Below are 21,570 nucleotides of genomic sequence, written 5' to 3'. Positions count from 1 at the left end.
GCGTAAAATGGTTCTTTGCTAGTGTGGGATCAAAATGAGGGTTGAGAGCATATCATGAGCAAATACTATCATCACTGAATATTTATAAAGCACTTGCAATGTATACAAATTGTGCTAGTTTCTTTGAGAGCTAGCAGTTTAACAAGAGGCTGTCTCCATACTCAAGTGAATCTTATTAACAGAATAATTCAAGTTTGAGAGGGTCAAACACGTAAACTATGTGCCATTCTGATTAATGGGTAGTGGTAAGAAGAATGCAAATACTTGAAAATATAATAGAAATATAGCCTTTGTTAAAATAGGCCCATGAAGTCATTTGTAGAGACGTGGATGGACCTAGAGACTGTCATACAGAGTGAAGTTAAGTCAGAAAGAGAAAAACAACTATCATATATTAACGCATGTATGTGGAATCTAGAAAAATGGTACAGATGAACCGGTTTGCAAGGTAGAAATAGAGACACAGATGTAGAGAGCAAACGCGTGGACACCAAGGGGGGAAAGCGGGGGTGGGGGGTGGGATGAATTGGGAGATTGGGATTGACATATATACACTAATATGTGTAAAATAGATAAGTAATAAGAACCTGCTGTATAATAAATAAATGAAATTGAAAACATAGGCCCATGAATACAATAAATGTATTTACAAATAACGACAAGAAATTATTTTTATATCAGGAAAGTTCAGAAACTTTATTTTGCCAAGTACTATAATTTTTTCCCAAATATGTCACCACTTTTATTACAGGAAGGGGCATAAAACTGAAACACTGGCACACCAGTGTTTCTGAAATGAATGGAAAATTGATTCTAAAATAGTATTATAGTCATTGTCGGCAAAGTCCTTGATTTAGGATGAAGCCTGATAATTCCAAAATGTTGTGGAGCTTTAAGTTTTTTCTTTGAAAATATTTAAATTGCTCAGTGACTTGATAAGTCAGTTTTTTTTGGAAGAGGCATAACTATTCACCAGTGAGTGGGTTTTCGGGTGTTTACAGGGCAAAGAGCTTGGCAGCATACTTATTTGACACTGTTAGCTTTGATTGTGAGGTCTTATGGTTAACAGCAGAATTCTGAACCTAAAATTGTTCAGTATAGGGTCTTGACTGGGCTCGTTTCCGTATCTGCTGTCAGCTACAGGTCAGTTCTACAGCTCTCCTGTTTGTAGTTGGCCTTGCCGGAGATGGTTCTGCTCTGTTTCACATATCTTATCCTTCAGCAAACTAGTGTAGGCATGTCCTTTTCATGGTGGGGCACTCAATCACACAAGCACTTTTTAAGCCTCTGTTTGTGTCACATTTGTCAATATCCCATTGCTCCAGAGCAGATCACATGACCCTGAGTCAAGGGGATGGAGCAGGATGCCTGCACAGAATGAAAGGGCACTGCAAATTTACATGGGGTAGAGCAGGCAAATAGGCAAGAAGCATCAGGGTTACTAACGCAGTCAACCTACTATAATGTGTATTTCACCTAAAGTGTATAGAAATCTAAAGCAAAGTTTAGGTTTGGAAAAAGGTTTAAAAAGAGCCACTACATTTTTGTCTCCATGTCAGAAGAGTTCCTTGTTCTTAATTTTTTCTCCCTATAAATTTTAAATGAATAAATGCAAAACTATTCTACTAAAGTAAGTCAGAAAGTAGGTCTACTCCAGCCAAAACAAAAATCTTAACCTACAGCAGTAGACATAAATTTTGGATTCACCTCTCTATCTCTGTCACAAAGAGCTGTTCCGAATCTACAGGAATGCAAATGACAGGGGGTGAGCGAATGGAGAAGCATGTGACATTTCTTGGGGGGAAAAAGTTTTTTCTGAATCAAAACTTACCATGATTTATTTTTTCGTATACTAAAAGGGTTTTTTTTTCCCCCTAGAGAATGATATAGAGTAAATTATTTGGAATGATAAAGATAGAAAGCTTTCTCTAAAAGCAACTACAGAATTCTGTCCGTGGACAAGCTGAAAATACCACTACAGTTAGGAAGCAAATATATTTGTCTCTGAGAAACAGAATTTAATGCCCTGTCTCTACAAAGTTAAACACAGTGATTCAAAACCCTATAAATTCCATACATATGTGTTAGCATAGGTATTTGTTTTTCTCTTTCTGACTTACTTCACTCTGTATGACAGACTCTAGGTCCATCCACCTCACTACACATAACTCAATTTCATTTCTTTTTATAGCTGAGTTATATTCCATTCTATATATGTGCCACATCTTCTTTATCCATAGCCACATAGCACAGGGAGATCAGCTCGGTGCTTTGTGTCCACCTGGAGGGGTGGGATAGGGAGGGTGGGAGGCAGACGCAAGAGGGAAGAGATATGGGTATGTATGTATATGTATAGCTGATTCACTTTGTTATAAAGCAGAAACTGACACACCATTGTAAAGCAATTATACTCCAATAAAGATGTTTAAAAAATAGAAAAAAAAAGAAATAAAGGAACAAAATCATTTAAAAAATACCTATAAAAATGACAACTGAGGTGGCATGGGGAGTTTGGTCTGGATTAACCCGATTACTTGTCTTTATTCAGAAAAATTAGTGGATAATTGCCGCTTGGTTTTCCTACTTAGGCAGTGTCAGAAAGCCAGAACACAGGTTTTTCAAGATTAAGGAGATAGGAAGAGTTTGGGCTGCTCTAAATCCATCCCTCACATCCACAATCCAGCAGGCAGAAAGGAGGAGAATGGCGAGCCTCAGGACACACCTGCATGCAGTGCTTCCATTTACTCCCTGTTATCCAGAACTTCATCACAGAGACACACCTGGCAGTGAGGGAGGTTGGGAAGTGTGGTCTCCATTCCGAACAGCCTATGCTCAGATAAACTTTGGTAGCTCTATAACCACTGGAAAGAGAAAATGAATATTGGGGGGTAAAACGGCAGCTGTTTCACAACAGGAATCTCTTCTGTGGCCCCTTGGTGCTGGAGAGTTCTTAAGCACTTCACCATTTAGTCATTCTCAGAAGTTATTCTCATCAACTCTACTGACTGAATCCAGAAATTGGACCTATTTCTACTCTCCATTCTCTTCTTCCCACATTCTCTGAGCTCCCACCACCAGCCGGTGACGGGAACAGTGTCACAAAAGAAAAGAAAGCAGAATCTCAAAAGGGAACCTCTAAGTTTACCATAGTCCCTACCATTAACATGAGCCGAACGACATGCTTGATGATTCAGGTAAGGTGGCCCCTCGACTCTGGACGTACAGCCTTAAACGGGAGTTGATAGCATGTGAGGAAAAATGTCTCGATCCACAACAGTTCAGGAAGTTAAGCTCTATAAGAAACAATGAATTCAGATCAAAGCATCTTTGTACTACTCTTTGACCACTGCCAGAGCCTCTTTCTCCTTCTTCCTCAGGATGGTTAAGGATTTTTCCAGAAGAGAGGGGCAGTACAAAACTTGGGGACGGTAGAATAAGAAAGGAAGGGTTACCGTCGTCTCACTTGCTGGGTATCGTATTCACAAAATAACTATTTTCCAAAGATTGTTTTCATTTGATCCCCAAATCCAATCGAAGACAAATGATGTGGTTTCCTTGAAATTGTGTTTCTCACCCTGCTTCACATCCTTGGTCTTACCCAACGTGCTGTTTAGAAAATAGTGAAATAATAGGGTCCTATCTGGCAATCTAGAAACCGTAATGCTCAGGTGGGAAGCTAATAATGAGTGTTGGTCTGCATTTGAATAGGTACTATGTGGTAGTTTTGGGTTTTCGTGAATTCTTTTTTTTCCCCCGCAAGTAAGAAAGAACGAGGAGATATGCCTTCTAACTTCGTGTCAATGAGAAATACATCTATAAGTTTGTACCTTTCTTTCTAGCTTAGATTTAGTTCTCACTATGCACATAAACCAGTACAGACACCCGTGAATATAACCTTTTATCAAATGTGGAGTGCAAGCGAATGGACTCTTGGGCTGTGGTACTGGGACTTGGTGCATTTTATGTTGAGGGGACAGCCATCCATGAGCCCTTGGACTTGAGGTGGTTAATGCGAGTGAGAACCTCAAGTGCTGTTTTCTGCTTTTGTCTCCCACCCAGCGGTGAAGTTTGGGAGGATGTCCAAGAAGCAGAGGGACAGCCTGTATGCTGAGGTGCAGAAGCACCAGCAGCGGCTGCAGGAGCAGCGGCAGCAGCAGAGTGGGGAGGCGGAAGCCCTCGCCAGGGTGTACAGCAGCAGCATCAGCAATGGCCTCAGCAACCTGAGCAACGAGGCCAGTGGCACTTACGCCAACGGACACGTCATGGACCTGCCCAAGTCCGAGGGTTATTACAACGTGGATTCCGGCCAGCCGTCCCCTGATCAGTCAGGACTTGACGTGACTGGAATCAAACAGATAAAGCAAGAACCTATCTATGACCTCACATCCGTACCCAACTTGTTTACCTATAGTTCTTTCAACAACGGGCAGTTAGCACCAGGGATAACCATGACTGAAATCGGTAAGTGGAAATCTCCTTCCGGCTCATTTTTGGAAATTCTACTTTGAAATCGCCTTGGTCCTGTTTAGTAAGATCATTTTCTTAGGTCTAAGTTGAATTACTTGCATTTATGGCTTCTAGTGAGGAAACTGATTGATTTTAAAATATAGTCTAATAACTGTCACTGTTCCCATGGCCCATAAAAGTTTATTTCAAGCAAAGGAAGAAAGAAAAAAATCATAAAGTAAAGTGTAGTCTGGAATATTACAGAAGGGCAACAAATAAGCCCTCCTGAGCAGGGCAAGTCCCAGGCACAGTTGCTTCGGTTGCAGACCCTCCTGCTTCTGCAACATCCTTCTTAAGGAGTGGTCTTCAAGAGTGCACTCTCTCTTCTGACCTGTCGCCGCTTTGTTTTACCCTGTTAAGCTTAGGAGTCTGTTAACCGTCTAATCAGTTGATTTTATTAACTAATTGTCATAAAAATATGGATGTAGGTTTAACACATTACCCTCCTGGGTAACAGAGCTGTCTGTTAACAGTAGCCCGGAGGAGCTAGCAGGCAGTGGCTACAGCAGGCTTCACGCAGTACTTAGTGCACAGGGAAAGCAGTGTGGAGCTCGGGAGTCTTTGAGACTGCCATCTTGCCCTGAGAGGTGGTAGAAAAGAGTGGTTAAGAGCCAGGCTACCTGAATTCAAATCCTGGATCCGTCGCCTGTTATTTGAGCTGAAGCAAGTCTCTCAATCCTGGTTTGCTCATCCTGTTTTTTGGGGGTTTTTTTTCTCAAAAAATGTTAGCTCACAGATCACACTGTTGTTGTAAGAATTAAATGAGTCAATACTTGTAAAACAGAGCCATGTTTGGCACTCCGCAAGTGCTCAGTAACTCTGAGCTGTTCTCACTTGCCCACCACGTGTTCAATCACCTTCTCTGTCTAAACTGTGAGTAGGAGCCTAAAGCCTACGAGTGTTTTAAATAAAGTTGATGTGAACACATAACGAAGGACACGCCATATGTATCTTGGCTACTTCTACCATCTGGTTGAGGAAGAAGTGACGTGACACAGTTATAAAACCTGAAACGCTATTTTTCTCTCTTAGCAATTCAGCCTGTGGCAGGGAGTAAAGAAGTGGTTGACATAGCACCTGTGATGACATCCACAACTGAGAGACGTAGAAAACTACACATCAGCTCTAATAACAAAAATATTCATTATGTTGCTCTCCTTAACCTGTGACTATGTCGCAGGCACTTCACACACATTTAATTTTCACAAGCATCTTATATGATAAGTAAGACTATTACTCCCATTTTACAGATGTGGAAACAGAGGCTCAGAGATGTCTCATGACCTGCCCAGGGTCCTTTGGTTACTAAATGATAGAGGCAACTTCCATTCCAGGCTGTCTGATTCTGGAGTCCTTGTGCTTATCCATTATCCTGCTACTTGCTGTGGGCTTAATATTCACAAACTGCATTGTCAATCAATAGGGGACAATCTGTTTAAGTGAAGTCACTAGGTCTTTCCAAAAGGACATGTTAAAAGGAAAAGGAAATATGCACCATTTTTTGCTTTTATCCTACTTAGTATCTAAGTTCCTGAGTTTGCTTTTGATTGGGAACACATGTTTAAAACATACTGCAACAAAAACAATCGTTGGATGATCTGATCCATACCCAAAAAGGAAAGACTTCTAAGAATGCAGAAATCACAATTTCTTTGTGATTTAGAATCAGTAGGAGGTATTACAGAGAGAACACTACAGCCAGAAACATGAAGTTCAAGTAACCCTACCCAGGTCATTCTCCTCCTGGCCTTGAGTCTATTCCTCTATGAACTAGAGAAACTCCAAATTCATCCAGATTTTCTACACAGACACTGACCCCAAAATGAACTAGCATTTATTTTTCTTACTTATTTCAAGATACTATTAGTCTTTAGAGATCTCTAGATCTGCCTTAAATTTTGGAGATTTCTTCCATCAGACTTTTAGGGATGCAATTAGGTTGTTCTCCTAGTGCTCTCAAATTTAGCAGGCTCCTGAGCCTAAGTGTTGCCTTGGTTCCCATTTCGTTAAAACGGCAATGCCATCTAGTGGACACAAACTCCTTCGAGTGTCGAATGGAGGTACTTATAAGAGCCACAATGTGATGCACTATGCTTTCCTGCACGATCCAAAAAACTGCCACTCATTTCACTAAAGCACTGAGTCCATAACAGTCTAATTGGGCAGGAGGGCATCAGTGGAGTAGTACAGCAGTTAAGAACTTTGGTTCTGGGCTTCCCTGGTGGCGCAGTGGGTGAGAGTCTGCCTGCCGACGCAGGGGACACGGGTTCATGCCCCGTGAGCCACGGCCGCTGAGCCTGTGCGTCCGGAGCCTGTGCTCCGCAATGGGAGAGGCCACAACGGTGAGAGGCCCGCGTACCGCAAAAAAAAAAAAAAAAAAGAACTTTGGTTCTGGAGTCGGACTGCCTGAGTTCAAAACCTCATTGTTCCTTTTCCCTCAGGCAGTTTACCCAACCTGAGTCTCAGTTGTAAACCTGAGATAATAATAATCCCTACCTGTGCGTGTGGATTAAATGAGTTAATATTTGAAAATTCTTAGAACAGCTTCTGTCATGCATAAGCCTCATCATTATTATTATTATCAATATAATTTATCTTATAATGGTATTAATCTCATTATTACTTAATAACATTCTTGGTCATTACCTAATTACCTGTTATTGAGCCCCTAATGGTGCCTAGCAATATTCAACTCTTATAACAACCCTATTATGCCTGTTATGTAATTATTCGTATATCCATTTTACAGATGAAAACATTGAGACTCAGAAGTTACAAAACTTGTTAAAAGCAAAGTAAGCATGTGAACCCAGGTCAAAGTAACATCAAAACTATATTAGTTAAAATAGTTAAAAACTATTTTAACTATGTTTCTTCCCATCAAACAAAGGGAGCCCCTCCCAAGTTAATGGCATTCCCACAACAAGACTTGCTTGGTGTTTGCTGCCTAACTGACGTCCTACTGGGCGCTACAAAGGAGCTTACAGAGGGTGCACGCTGACATTTTGACTTGAGTTGATTAACAAGGATCTATACTAATCTGGCTGGTGACAAGTTGTCATAGAAAGAAGCCTGTGCTGACAAATATAGAAAATGTGGGGAATTCCCTGGCAGTCAGTGGTTAGCACTTGGTGCTTTCTCTGCCAGAGCCCAGGTTCAATCCCTGGTCAGGGAACTAAGATCCCGCAAGCCACACTGTGTGACCAAAAAATAAAATAAAACCTTCTAAAAAAGAAAATGTGATTTTAGCCACATTCTGACTGCGTGAATTGAGGCTATATCACACGAGAGAATTTTTTAACATCACTCTTGGCTGCTAGAAGTACTGATCTGCTTCCTCTCATTTCTGAGAGAACAATGAAATTGTACAACCAGATCATGATTCTGATTGGGCCATTGTAAAAGCAGATTAAAAAAAAAAAAACACAGTTTTTGGATTAGCCCATACAGAATACAGTCTTACAGTTTTGAAATTTTAATAAAAATGCATGTTTAAGAACCATAAAACAATACTAGCAACAGTATGCAGATCCCAAAAAGTCAATTAGTTGAGCGTTATGAGTCAGGAATATTCCTCCTGAAAAACCATTGTCTTTCTAAAAGTGCACCAAAGGAACTACAGACTTCTAGGTTCAGGAACCCTAATAATAATACCTTATGGATAGACAGAAACAGAAAATGCCTTCATGCACATTAGCCAATTTAAGCCTCCTACCAGTGCCTTCAGGTGGGAAGTGAAGAAATCATCCCATTGCACAGATGAAGAAATTAAGGGTCAGGAAGAGGGAGGGATTTTCCCAGGCACAGAGTTAGTTATGTGGTAAAGCTTAAGTTCTTATGTAGCTCATTCTGCTACTCTACACTTCCAGGCGTTCTTTCAAAAACATATTCTTTTTTTTTTTTAACATGTTTATTGGAGTATAATTGCTTTACAATGGTGTGTTAGTTTCTGCTTTGTAACAAAGTGAATCAGCTATACGTATACATATATCCCCATATCTCCTCCCTCTTGCGTCTCCCTCCCACCCTCCCTATCCCACCCCTCTAGGTGGTCACAAAGCACCGAGCTGACCTCCCTGTGCTATGCGGCTGCTTCCCACTAGCTGGCTGTTTTACGTTTGGTAGTGTGTGCCAGGCACTCAAGGCAAGGAGAACACGGTTCCTGTCCTCACCGTCTAGGAGGCAGGCATGAAAATAAATAACTGCAGTTCAACGCCATGTATTCTAAATCCCGAGCATGACGATACCACAAACTCTCCTGCAGGTGAAGAAGATGGGGGGTATTGCTTACTCTGTGCCACAGCTCTTTTCAGGAATGTTTTATTCCCATAGTCTTGGGACTTGAAAAGAAAATGTGGGTAAGCAAGGAGGAAAGCATGAAACATTTCCAGAATAATATGCTTGGGTTTCTCAAAATCCCATAGGACTAAACACCATAAAATAAGAGAAGGGCAAAAGTAAGCTGCAAATTAATATTTAGGCATCAGGTTTAACTGGGTTTAGCAGGAATTTTACTTCAAGCTGGCATGGTGGAGGTGTTATATCTTTGCAAATAAAATTTTGCAGTGGTTGGTGGCAGGGAAAGGAAGCTGGCTATAGGAAGACTGGCAAACAAGCAGAGAGAGAAAATGGAAGGTCGTGTTTTTGCTCCACCACTATAGCCCTCAGATGGGTTGGAGGATTCTGCAGGACTAATACTCTTAATGAAAGCTCATTTAAGCTCAAAGATGATTGACAGTGTATCCATGAGGTACCAGACAACACGACAATTCAAACAGCCAAACAACATGCTTTTAAAAACAGGGAAAAAATCCATCAAATTAGTTTCAGTGCTAAGGGGATAGATTGCCTTTTACAAACATTATCTGAGTTTGCTGTTCAGTAATTTTCTCTCCAGATAAAGACAATGAAATCAATGAATTCATTGATCCCTCCTGTGTAATCTTCAATGTAGATTTACTTTCATATTCCTTTTGTGGTCTATTTATGGAGCCTGGAATTTTAAACATCAAAAATAGAAATAAACCTCTTTCTTTTTTTTTAGCAAATTCATCTATTACAGAAGCTGAGTATTAATAGAGGAGATTACAAAAAGGGATTGGCCTAAAGGTGATCTAATCCCTGTAATGTACTATTTTTTTCATCAAGGCTACATGGACACATAGAAGGTATTTCTAGTGATGTTTTATTGGGGGAAATTCTGTAAAAGTTGCTGGTGTTTCAGTTGTTATTTTTTAAGAACCCCAAGCAGGTGCTATGGTCATAAGACAGCAGCTTCAATGATATAGGCTTTTACAGGTAAATATTTTACAACTGCCTAAACCTATTAAGCATATTCAACTACTCATTCAGAAATGGTACAGAGAATAGAATTTAATTCCAGCTATGTATTTCCTATGTCCTCTGGTGGCACCTTTATCAAATATAGGTAGGCATTCAATTTAGGAGCAAGTACCTAGTAAGTCATTAAAATGAACGAAAGTAGACTAAACTAATGAGAAAAAGCATTCAAGCAGTAAGGGACATGAAAATCCAGTGTCTTAGTTCTTTCTTTCTTGCCTTGAGGGAAGACATCTTGTGAACTTCCATTGTCATCTAACACCCCTGTCACCTTCACCCAAACACAGGTCCTATGCAGGCAGTTTAGGGAAGGGACATTGAAATTGGGACTCCTGATGGCTAGTTCACATACTAGCCATGTGAACTTGTTCAAAATTAGTTCAGCTTTCTGGAGCTCTGTCTCTTCATCTGAAAAATAAGGCAGATGGGCTCAGTGACTTTGAAGGATTATGGTTCTCCCAACTGCTGGTGGGAGCTTTGGCCATGTGCACAAATATTCCCTTTGTTCCAGCCACTTCCCAAGGAGAAGGGTATGGTAGTGGAGAGGAGGGGAGGGGACTTAGAGGCAACTAGGCAATCCTGACCGATGCCGAAACAGCTGTCTCAAGGAGTAGGACCACACTCGGGAATTTCCATGGGGTGGAATGACCCTGTCAACTATAAAGTTAATAACCACAGTCACATCAGAAGTGTGCACCAGCCTCTTCATCCACACTCCTAAAAAAAAAAAAAAAAATGAACATCAAGGACAGCCAGGAGCTGATCAATGAGAGGCTGGTGGCCAATCTCAAACCACCCCTAGTTCATGTACAAAGTAAAGAGTGAGCCGCTGTATGGATACTTCAGGGCAAATCGACCTGTCCTCTCTGGCCCACTTCAACCTGACCACCTCCCCAAACCCCTCTTGAAAGAAAAAGGGGGACAAAACAATAAAGATATGGTCTTGACTGAGCCCCAGGCTTACCCACATCACCTTGATCACTTGAGAGGGATTTACTTGACTCCTCTGAAATTTTCATACTACCTTGTTCTCTGCTTTCCATAGACTACATCCCAAGAGGCTGCTTATTTCCAGAATCCTGTCGTCTGTCTCAAAAAAAAAAAGATCTTTACCATGGTCACAACTATAGTATTAACTAGTCCATGGCCATGAATTATTCTGGAGCATCCTGGGACAGAGGACACTATAGTTCTTGCCTAGAGTCATTCAAATCTGTATCTTTCTAGATATCCTTTAACAACCTGAAAAAGATGTCTTAACTCACCTAGTAATATGTTGTAGTCACTCTACTGTCGTGCTCAGTGCAGTGATTCTCCACAACTGGAATAAATGGCATAATGTATACAAAAGTACTTTGTGACCAGCAAGGCTCTAAACATATATAAACATGATTTACACTATAAGTAATACACACATATATGCTCAGCTGAAGTACTTATAAACCTGCATATCTATTTATAGTACCTGTATGCAGATTAACCACTATATGCTTGTACCTCTGTCAGTACAGCTTTCCTTATGTGCTAGCATTCACTGGATTAGGTAAATCTTTTAAATCACCTTTTCTATTTTGAGTTGAAATTATGCAAAACTGATCTTCCTCAGTAGACTTCCCCTGGAGATACTAGTTTGGGATTAATTTTTGACTCAGAATTCAGAACTTCCTAAGAAGATTCTAAAATCCACCAACCAAAAAAAAAAAAAAAAATGCTATTGGGAAGCTATTGGAAAACCAATTCCAATTTATGCACTCAGTTTCAAAAGCCATAGTAGATACGAAATATTCTGCAGTAAGGAAGAGGGAAGGAGATTTCATGAGGTTCTACCTATGACTTATTGAAGGAAGGAATGTTTATGCTTATAAGACAATCTCTGAAACAGCCCCACTGTTGACTAGTATTTCCCGCATTACAAGCGTGACACTTAACTCTTAGAAAGAGCTCTGAATCACTTTTCCCCTGCCTGGGGTGAATAGGTACTGCTTTAGCCACATTTTCAAGCACCTATTTTGGGAAGAGCTGGGTGGGGTTAAAATGCCACATAGGCTATGGGACACAGAAATGTCAATTGATGGCCAGGTTGATGGAGCTTGATACACTTTGGTTTTCATTACCATGGTATACAACCAACTTAACAGGCTCTCTCTGCCAACCAGTACAGGATTTATTTCTGTGATATTTACAAATGTGGGGAAACCTGTTGGAAGTGTTTCTAGCTGGCAAGACTTTTTGTTTATTTTATTTTAGGATGTAAGCTATAGATAAGGATATATGAGGATATACCCTTACTACTGAGAAGAAATTTATTATTTCAATCTGAGCCCTATTTATGCAGACTATTGTGGAACTGCTGTTTGGTTTTCAGACAGGTTTGCTCCAGGAACATTTGGTGCTAGACTATTTAGAAAACACTTATTTTAAAGCATTAGTCAATTAAATGTATTATTTAAGCAATCATTACTTTTAAAAATTTAGATTAAATGTTTGAAAATGTAAAAATTGCCTCCAAAGATTTCTCCTGAATTAGTTCTTCCTAAAGGTCAGAATTATATTGGCTACATTTCCAAAGGGGGGTAAGGTTGGGGAGGGATTGCTTCTGTTTAAATTAACGGTCAATCCATATGTCAACAAAATCCAAATAGTAAAGGTCAGTCCTAATGATGGCCGTGAGCAATTTCCGTAATTAGGTTTTCATGATCTGTGACCCGCTAAGTGTCCTTTGAGTAATGTGTGGAGGTGTACTTTTTATTTTATTTTATTTTATTTATTTATTTTTTGCGGTACGCGGGCCTCTCACTGTTGTGGCCTCTCCCGTTGCGGAGCACAGGCTCCGGACGCGCAGGCTCAGCGGCCATGGCTCACGGCCCCAGCAGCTCCGCGGCATGTGGGATCTTCCCCGACCGGGGCACGAACCCGTGTCCCCTGCATCGGCAGGCGGACTCTCAACCACTGCGCCACCAGGGAAGCCCAAGGAGGTGCACTTTTTAAAAGAGAGTAGGGAAATATTTTCATGGGCTCTAGATTATCTTGTTTTTGTTTGTTCTAAGACACTTCAAGTACTTTTAAGACTGTGAGCTGTACTCCCACCTTCTGTAACTCTGCAAGACTTCTCCCTTGTGAGTCAAAAGAAAGAGAAATTCCTATTTAGCCCCTTAGACTCAAGTCGCCATGCTTTTACACAGCCCTTAGAAAATATCACTGCTGCCAAATCTTTCTATGGATAGAAAATCAAACCCAAAGAAACTAAGACTTTAAAATGTTAAGTGACTTCCCAAAGGGCGTGAAATAAAAGGCTCAATGGATTCATATTGGCTTCCTCCATCCTACAAGCTGCTTTCCTTAAAACTCACCAATTCTAGGGCATTGAAGTATGTTGATCTTTTCTGATTGTTCTGTGAAGGAGGTCTTTTACTATGAAAGTTAGCTTCAAAAGGTAATGTTTTTATACTATATTCTTAATTTTCTTAGCTAGTTTGAAGAAAGGGAACTGTAATTTCCCCAAAACTAGACATGCACTATTGCAATGAAACAAAACACTTGTGATCCAAGACAGCTTTCCATTATTAAATTATTAAGAAGGCACCCTCGTAGATAGTTAATTTGTTTTGCTGTGTATGATGTTTTTTCCTTTGGATATACTCTGCTTAAATACAAATGCCCTATGGATTCTTTCAGTTTTTCTTTCTGCTTTAGTTTCAGTTTTCTTACTTCCTATTACAGTACTCTCACCTGAACTTCCTGAAATTTGATAAAATTTTAACCATTTTATTTATTAATCTGTTCATTCAGTCCTTTCCCAGATATTATTACTTGTAGTATTAATCTGATTTTTTTCACTGTTTTTCTCTGTGTTCATATTTTATTGAGTTGTGTTTTATCACATTTTCATCATTTTTATAGTTAGTAACAATCTTATATTTTGTTAATATATTTTTCTGAAGCACTTTAACAACATTTTGGTTCAGATCTACATGAAGTAAAACTCAGTTATGCCATTCTCTGATGTAATAATTGGCAATAGAATTTGTTTGAAAAGGAGACCAGAAGCTTTCCTAATTCACTGGTAAAAGAGTAATGAGTGGTTGGACATTGAAACTGAGCCAACAAATAAGTTACGGGTTATTTATGCCCCTAAATTCTTCTTTAAAAAATTTGAAGAACTTAAATGCTGAAAATATTACCTCCCTATTGAGGCTATGGATAACTGATGGCTGTTTTAAGCTTAAATATTGATGTTTTCATGCTGGTAGCACAATTCTATTTATGCCCCCAAAATCATCATCTCTAAATAGAGATTAGAAAAATCAGAAAGGTCTCGAAAGTAACATTGTCCTCTCTGACAGTCATCTGTTACACGCTAACCAGCAGACTTGTTCTATTTAAGGACCAAAAACGTATAAAACTGATAGTGTGTTGTCAAAAAGACAAAATGCACACTTGGTTAAATGTTTCACCTTTAAACCAATTGTTCTAATATATCAGAGTTACTGCCTCAGAGTGTGGATTCTGAGGAATCTTGATATTCTGAAAACCTAATGCAGGCACTTAAAACTTGCCTTGAGCAAGTCCATAGAGATATCCTGCCATTAATTCAAAGCGAATCCCCTAAGAATTTCCCTTTCACACGAGTAGTATAAACTAAACAGAGAATTGAGCAGTTCTCTAGATCCTTAAGGCAAGTGATAAATTAAAAATTCATTAATCATTTTGATTGAGGCTGAGATATAGTATTATAAGAAGAATACTTCCAAGTATAAAAAAAAAATCCCTTATGGAGGAAAATGAATAGGGGGTATAGTTCACCAAGAAGAAACCGTCCTTTCTCGTGAAGAAAAAAAAAAAAAAGGAGGGGGAGGAGAAAGAATTAGGGACTTCAGATGCAGCCCCCTCTAGTGCTATATATAGCTTTGAGTCTCAGCTTTCTCACCTTGATACAGTTGGGCCACGGGTGCTCTTGGTAATAACACTGAAAGCAGCAGTTTTTAAAGATATACTCAACTTTCCCCGCTCCCAGGATGTGGGATTCTAATGAAACCACCCGTGCAATCCGTGTCTGAGACACTGTAGCCTTTGGAGAGCGCCATTTGCTGAAATGTCTAGTGAGAGCTAAAATAAGCCCCTTTGGTGGAAAAAACCCGCTGAGTGGTTGAAATCAGAGCTGCAGAAGGTCACTTGCTATTTTAGTAGCTGCAAGCTGGTCCACATTTTATAACATTACAGTTATAAACAAGAAATTGTCACCTTACTTGTCAGTTTACTTACTTTTCACCAAAATAAGCAGATGTAGCCTTTTTTCTACATAGTACTAGGCAATTTAGATGACTTCTTTCCAGACTTTGCTTTTCTATATGAATTAATACTTAACAAAATTTATTTTTCATATATTTCTTTAATATTACTTCAAAATATTATTTTTACACAATTAATTTACACAAAATATTATTAATATTTACACATATCATGCACATCTCAACCACCTGTAAATACCTTAAGGAGGGACTTCCTTCCTACTTCTTTGATTTATTCCACAGATCACAGTGATGATTGATGAATCACAGTGTGGGGAGGGAGCCAAAGTTGCAGAGAGAGACAGGAGACCCAACTAATTTCTGGAATTATTTAGATACAGTCCATTTGGAAATGAAGGAAGGAGGTTAGTTCCAGCCCCAGGGTTCTACAATTTTTGCTCACACTATTGAGAATTACCATCAATTTTATTCTAGTTTTCCCTTCAAAAATTTAATTTCTCTCTTCTTATTGCCTGTCATAAGTGGATTTAAGACTATCCCTAAAGCTTCTAGGGAAGTGTAACAATTTTAACAATATTTTCCAATATTTTTCATCAAAAATGATAAAGTATATTTGCCTATATCAATTATTTTTTAAACCTCTTTATTGAGATATAATCGACATACAAAAATCTGTCTGTATTTAATGTCTACAACTTAATGGGTTTGGAGATAAGTATACACTCATGAAACCATCACCACAACCTATGCCAAAAACATATCTCTATATCAATTATTTTAAAGATTTCTAGGATTATTCTTTCATTTGAATCACATGTTGTCATTTCTATCTCATAAAGTTACTTAATACATGAAGTTACAAATTCTGTTAATTAGTTATAAGTCTTGGGCTCCAATAAGCCTTCCTTCAAGAATAGTATAAGGGTCAAAGTCTAAAAATAAAACAGCAATTTTATGGGGAAAAAAAGAGATGCAAGACAAAGTGAGAGCAGGATATTTTTCATGAAATTAACAAATAGAAAATGAGGATCATGGACTTACTCTTAACCTATAATTACACACCCAGTTTTCCCTTGCCAGCATCAGTGTTTACATTTCCCCTCATCATGACTGAAAAGGAATGACTGGACTGAGCATATAAAATTGTCCTTCTCATTCCTTGTTGTTGTTTTATTAACTATCAAGCAGCCCACATACTCTTAGTGAAATGGACAAAGCTCTGTCTCACTGATACATACGGAATCTTAACTACTGAGAAGATAATAGCTGCATTTTCAGGTCCACTTAAGAAATCTCTAGCCTCATCCCTGGTCTCAGGAAAAGGAGAGTGTAGAGTCCATGGGCGTCACCTCTGAAGGTGGTAGAATCTCCCATCATTCAGTCATTATTCAGCCATATTTCTGTTGCACCCATTATCCCAGCACAGTGCGTGCTGACTCCTTCTTCAACATGTGCTTTCTGCAGCCCAAGCTGGTTAAAGGATCCGAAACTGGGCTCTGAGAAGCAACAGCAATCCAAATCAGGGAAACGGATGAAGGGTGTGCGATTGCCCAGAAAGATTCCAGATCCCCTGCTCTTTTACCTCAGTCTTTTTGTCTGGACTTTCTCATGTGGTTGGTCCCTAGAGATGACAGCGTTTACTATTACCTTTTCTATTTTTCCAGGCAAGGACTCTTGAAAGTTCCTTTGGCTCCCAGCAGGAACTCTGCATACTGTATTCATTGTCTCTCCCTTTTGTCCCTTCTTTTTAAATCCTTCTCCCCTTTTCACAACTGCAGACTCTCAGTCCAAGCAGACCATCTCCTCTGATGTTCATGCATCTTTCTAATCGACAGAATGAGCCTTCAGGCCTCGCTCCCGAGGGACCAAGTCTAGCTTTACCGTGTGGTTTATTGACCCCACCCCCACCCCCGGCCTGAGCCTTGAGAGGGTCAAGCCGGTTTTTGCACGTGGCTCACCTTTGCACTGCAGACCCGTGAAAGGAAGTGGAGAAGGATCGCTCCTGCTACTGCTGCGGCTGTGTCTTAGCTTTCATTGATATATGTCTTATGTCAAAAAGAGATTTGCCTTTTACTTCTCACCACAAGAGTATGGGAAATAATTGCCCATGTTTAATGTTAAAGCCATCATGAGTGCTTAGGCTTTAAGATCATCAAACAAAGGGTCAGTCTTAGCTTTCTAAAATCCTTTGTCAAATAAAGCAGAAAACGAGGGGACGAATGGATGGATGGATATTTTCAACATTATCTTTACTAACTCAACATTGGCTGAGTACCTACTATATTTAATTCTCTCTCTCTCTCTCTCTCTCTCTCTCTCACACACACACACACACACACACACACACACACACACACACACACACACACACACACACACACACACACACACACACACCCTGCTGGTCCTATGCATCCTCCTTCAGAATTGTCCTGAATCTAGCCTCTCCACTCTGACTGTCATTCTCACCTGTTCTAGAAGCTCCTCATATCTTGTCTGTATTTTTCACGACAGCCTGATTAATCTCACTTACTCCTTAATGCCATCTCATCTTCTTTGCCATGGCCAGTATCACCCTTTTAAAACAAAAAATTGACCACGTCACTCTCCTGCTTCGCGGCTTCCACTAGCTCTTAATCGCCTACAAGGTAAAATCCAAACTCCATGGCCATGCTTATGCAGCTGTTCCATCTCCAGTCACAGTGTCTATCCCTAGTCTCTTTGTCCCCATCTCTTCAATGCACTCTGTATTGCAAACACTACAGACTTTTTGCTGGGAAAGACAGAGCTGATTTCAACGCCATTTATTAGCTCTGTAAAAATGGGTCTAAAGTCACTCACCCTTTCTGAACCTCACTTTTTTCCTCAAAGGGAAATTGTTTGTAAAAGGTAAGGATTGTAAAGATGTACAGTTTAATGTCAGCAGTTATCTAGCTCAGAGCTAGTTTTCTCTGTGCCTTTCCATCATCCCCTCTACCTGATGTCCGTCTTTCTCTTCATGTGACAAATTCCTGCTCAGACCCAGGTCAACAGGTATCTTCTCTGTGGATAGTTTTCTGCCTCCCTCTGACTGAGTTAGTTACTTTCTTCTTTGGGCTTCCACAATAACTCAGGGCATTTGTTACGTCATGATATGACATGATATTATTATAAGATCCTGTTAAAAAAAGAAAATGTCCTTTTTTAAACTCTGTACCTTAACTTGGTATATAATAGCTTCTCAAAAAGTATTTGTGAACATGTGAATGAATATATGAAGGCACTGTGCTGGGTTCTGCAGTCCATCTCTTGAAGAACTCACAATCTTGAAGGGTATAGAAACATCCACGCAAATAAGCACAGTGGGAGTCTGACTGGAATAAAGGTTCAGCTGGGGGGTGGAATTAAAGTGTAATGGCAGCTGGCCCTTCTACGTGGGACACTGGGAAGCAGGGAAACCTTCTCGAGGAATGGCCATCTGAGCTGAGTCCTAAAGCATCCATGTGGATTTAACTTTCAATTTTGCTTAATCTGCCCACATGTTTATTATGCCCACTCCTCATACCCCAAAGAACGCTAAACTTTGGTGGCAGAAGGCCAGGGAATTCTTAAACCTTGGCCAGCAATTTTCAGGAGATATTGTAAAGGAACAGATAAAAAGTTTTTCATAGTGCAATTTTGAGTGCAATTATAATTTTGCTTATAAACCCTGAAGCCTGTAAATTACTGACAAATCGGTATATCTTTGAAAATGAAAACAGACTACACCAAGAAGATAAATGTTTGAAAACTATAGAGCCATAAAAATCTTATGTTTTCATTATATACCTACTGAGGAATAGATATGTTCTTTTAAGAGTCTAAGTAATTAGACTGCCCAAATGAAATTGAAAAATGATGAACCATGACATACCAATCTATTTTAATATGATGTATAGAATATTTCCTGCCCTTTTTTACAACATAGGAGGACGTTCAATAAATTTTTGAATATAGGATTTTTTAAAGAAAGGATTTTTATAGCATGATAAGCAATGAAAGTCTAGAAATGCTCAATGCTGAATCCAATAGAGCATAGCCATAATCATAAGTTAGCATTTTGTAGCATCTTCTACATCCATCAGTTTATAGTTCTGATTGAACAACTTTAATAAATATCGAAATATCTTCCTTCAGTAGCACTGATTCCAAAATTAAATAGCTCCGTTTCATCTCCACTGGGTGGTCAGATTCCTTCCCTGATGAAAAACTATGTAGAATGTCCTAATAATGACAATCGTGACTACCATTTATTCAGTGTTTACAATGTTCCAGGCAATGGATATACGAGATTTTTTTATTTCGAAGGTGCATTAGAAGCTTAAGCTTACATTTTTTATTCTCTACGTTACTAAAACTCAATTTATTTCACTCCATATACACCAGAAGCTTAGCAAGGTAAAAAAAGAAAACGGTACCTGAGTACTGCTTTGAGAATTATCCTGGAGAAATGAAATATTGCTATTTAGAAAGAACAGAAATTGCATTTAAAATGGCACCACCTGAAACACAAGAAAAACTCCATTTCTATATGAGCCAAGAACAGTTACCAGGCAGAAAATTTGGTCATCTTCATTCTACTCATATCCCACTTACAGAATTCCTAAGTACAGAATTCCAAGATGTCACCTTCACATGTTCCAATAGCAGAGGGGGGATTATGAGGGGACCTTCTGCCAGCTCTATCCAACTTCGGGGGACTCCCTGCAGGTTGTTAAGGAGAGCTCTTATGTCTGGTTCTATTACTCAACTTCCATACCTCGAAACCCCAAATAATCGATATTTAAGATACAATACTAAATACAACCCATTTGGAATAAATGGGCCCCCAAAATTGATTGTATTTATTTCTACATTTTTTAATGAATAAAACCATTTCCTCTTTTTTAACTTTTTCAGGGAAAAATTTTATCTTATGAAAAATTTGAAAGAAGAATATAAGGGCCCTCATGACCCAGCTTCAAAATTATCACCTCATGAGTCCATATCATTTCATCTCCCTCTCACAGTATTTATGGAAGATATCTACGTGGTTCCAAAGTAACATCTACAAAAATAATACCATCAGAGAAGTCTGGCTTCTATCCCTGTGCCCCCATTCTCTTCTCTTTCCACTATAGAAAACTATTTTTTTAGATTATTGTTTAATCCTCCCTTTTTAAAATATACGCAAAACATTTATATTTCAATTCCTCCTTTCTGAGATAAACACTGGGGATCTAGTGATTTTCCAAATATTTTAAAGTTTTTGGAGTTTACACTGACTGTTACGGTGTGACAAGTGTTACAAGACTGTGAGTGGACTTTCAGGCCAAAAATCAAGAAACATGGTACATGGTAATTTGTATTTATTTAAAAAATAAATATCTATTTGAACACTTTACAACGTTAAGACCCCAGTTTTGTGACCAAAATGAGGAGGAAAAGGCAGTTAATTTTGATAAAAAGACTGAAAATTGAAAAAAAGCAGTAAAGAGTTTGGAGATTTTTAAATAGATAGTAATGTTAAAGACATGCTCATACAATTGGAGTATCTCCAAAAGGCATTCCTACAGGAAACACATTAACAGCAGGTTTCTTTCCGCAGAGTGGGATTTTATTCACAAACCCTCAAACTGATATTCTTTCTCATAGATCGAATTGCGCAGAACATCATTAAGTCCCATCTGGAGACATGTCAGTACACCATGGAGGAGCTACACCAGCTGGCATGGCAGATCCACACATATGAAGAAATTAAAGCGTATCAAAGCAAGGTACTCTGGGAAACTACAGGAAAGTTTTTCTGTGATTTCTCTGTTTCTGGCTTTTTCAACCTCTGCACTGTTGACATTTCAGACTGGACGATTCTTTGCTGTAAGGACTGTCCTGCACATTGTAGGATGTTTAGCATCATCCTTGGTCTCTACCCACTAGGTGCCAGTAGCATCCCCTCACCCGTAGTTGTGACAACCCAAATGTCTCCAGATGTTGCCAAATGTTCCCTGGGGGGCAAAACGACCCCGATTGAAAACCACTGCCCTATTTGAGTGACTGGGGAGACTGTGCCCACATCAGACTGTGATTTTAGGACATCTCATAGTGGTTTCTTGCAGCCAGGCAAGGAATAGGAGCAATTGAAAAAGTCATAGCAGGAATAATAGCTGCAAACTTACACTACAAAGATATGCAACAAAGCATTCTGAATGTTTCTTCTTGCCCTACATGTTTAAAAAGGACCAGAGGAAAAAGGGACAACTCACCCTACATTTTTACTGTTATTATTATTATTTTGATTATTTTTGTGTCCATTAGAGAAGGCTTTAAGAGAAGAAATTTGTTGCTGTTTTTGTTGTTGTTGTTTTGACTCACATAAATTTTCTACAGGATTGAGATCCACAATCACAAAACCTACTGGTAAATGAAATTTTAATAAAATATATAAATGTGTCTATATATAAATATATGACTACAACAT

The 21,570-nt window shown here is 39.2% G+C and overlaps 1 protein-coding gene across 1 annotated transcript in view; it reads left to right on the top strand.

The window, feature by feature from the left end:
* Nucleotides 1-21,570, top strand: part of RORB (RAR related orphan receptor B) — a 189,562-nt gene that overhangs the window by 147,694 nt on the left and 20,298 nt on the right. The window contains exons 4-5 of the mRNA XM_032636244.1: nt 4,060-4,461; nt 20,748-20,869. Coding sequence (XP_032492135.1) covers nt 4,060-4,461; nt 20,748-20,869 — 524 coding nt within the window. The remainder of the gene's footprint in view (nt 1-4,059; nt 4,462-20,747; nt 20,870-21,570) is intronic.

Source organism: Phocoena sinus, chromosome 6, assembly GCF_008692025.1.
Source record: "Phocoena sinus isolate mPhoSin1 chromosome 6, mPhoSin1.pri, whole genome shotgun sequence".
Classification (NCBI taxonomy): Eukaryota; Metazoa; Chordata; class Mammalia; order Artiodactyla; family Phocoenidae; genus Phocoena; species Phocoena sinus.
Note: the sequence above shows the minus strand (reverse complement) of the source record. Positions and strands in the feature narration are given on the sequence as shown.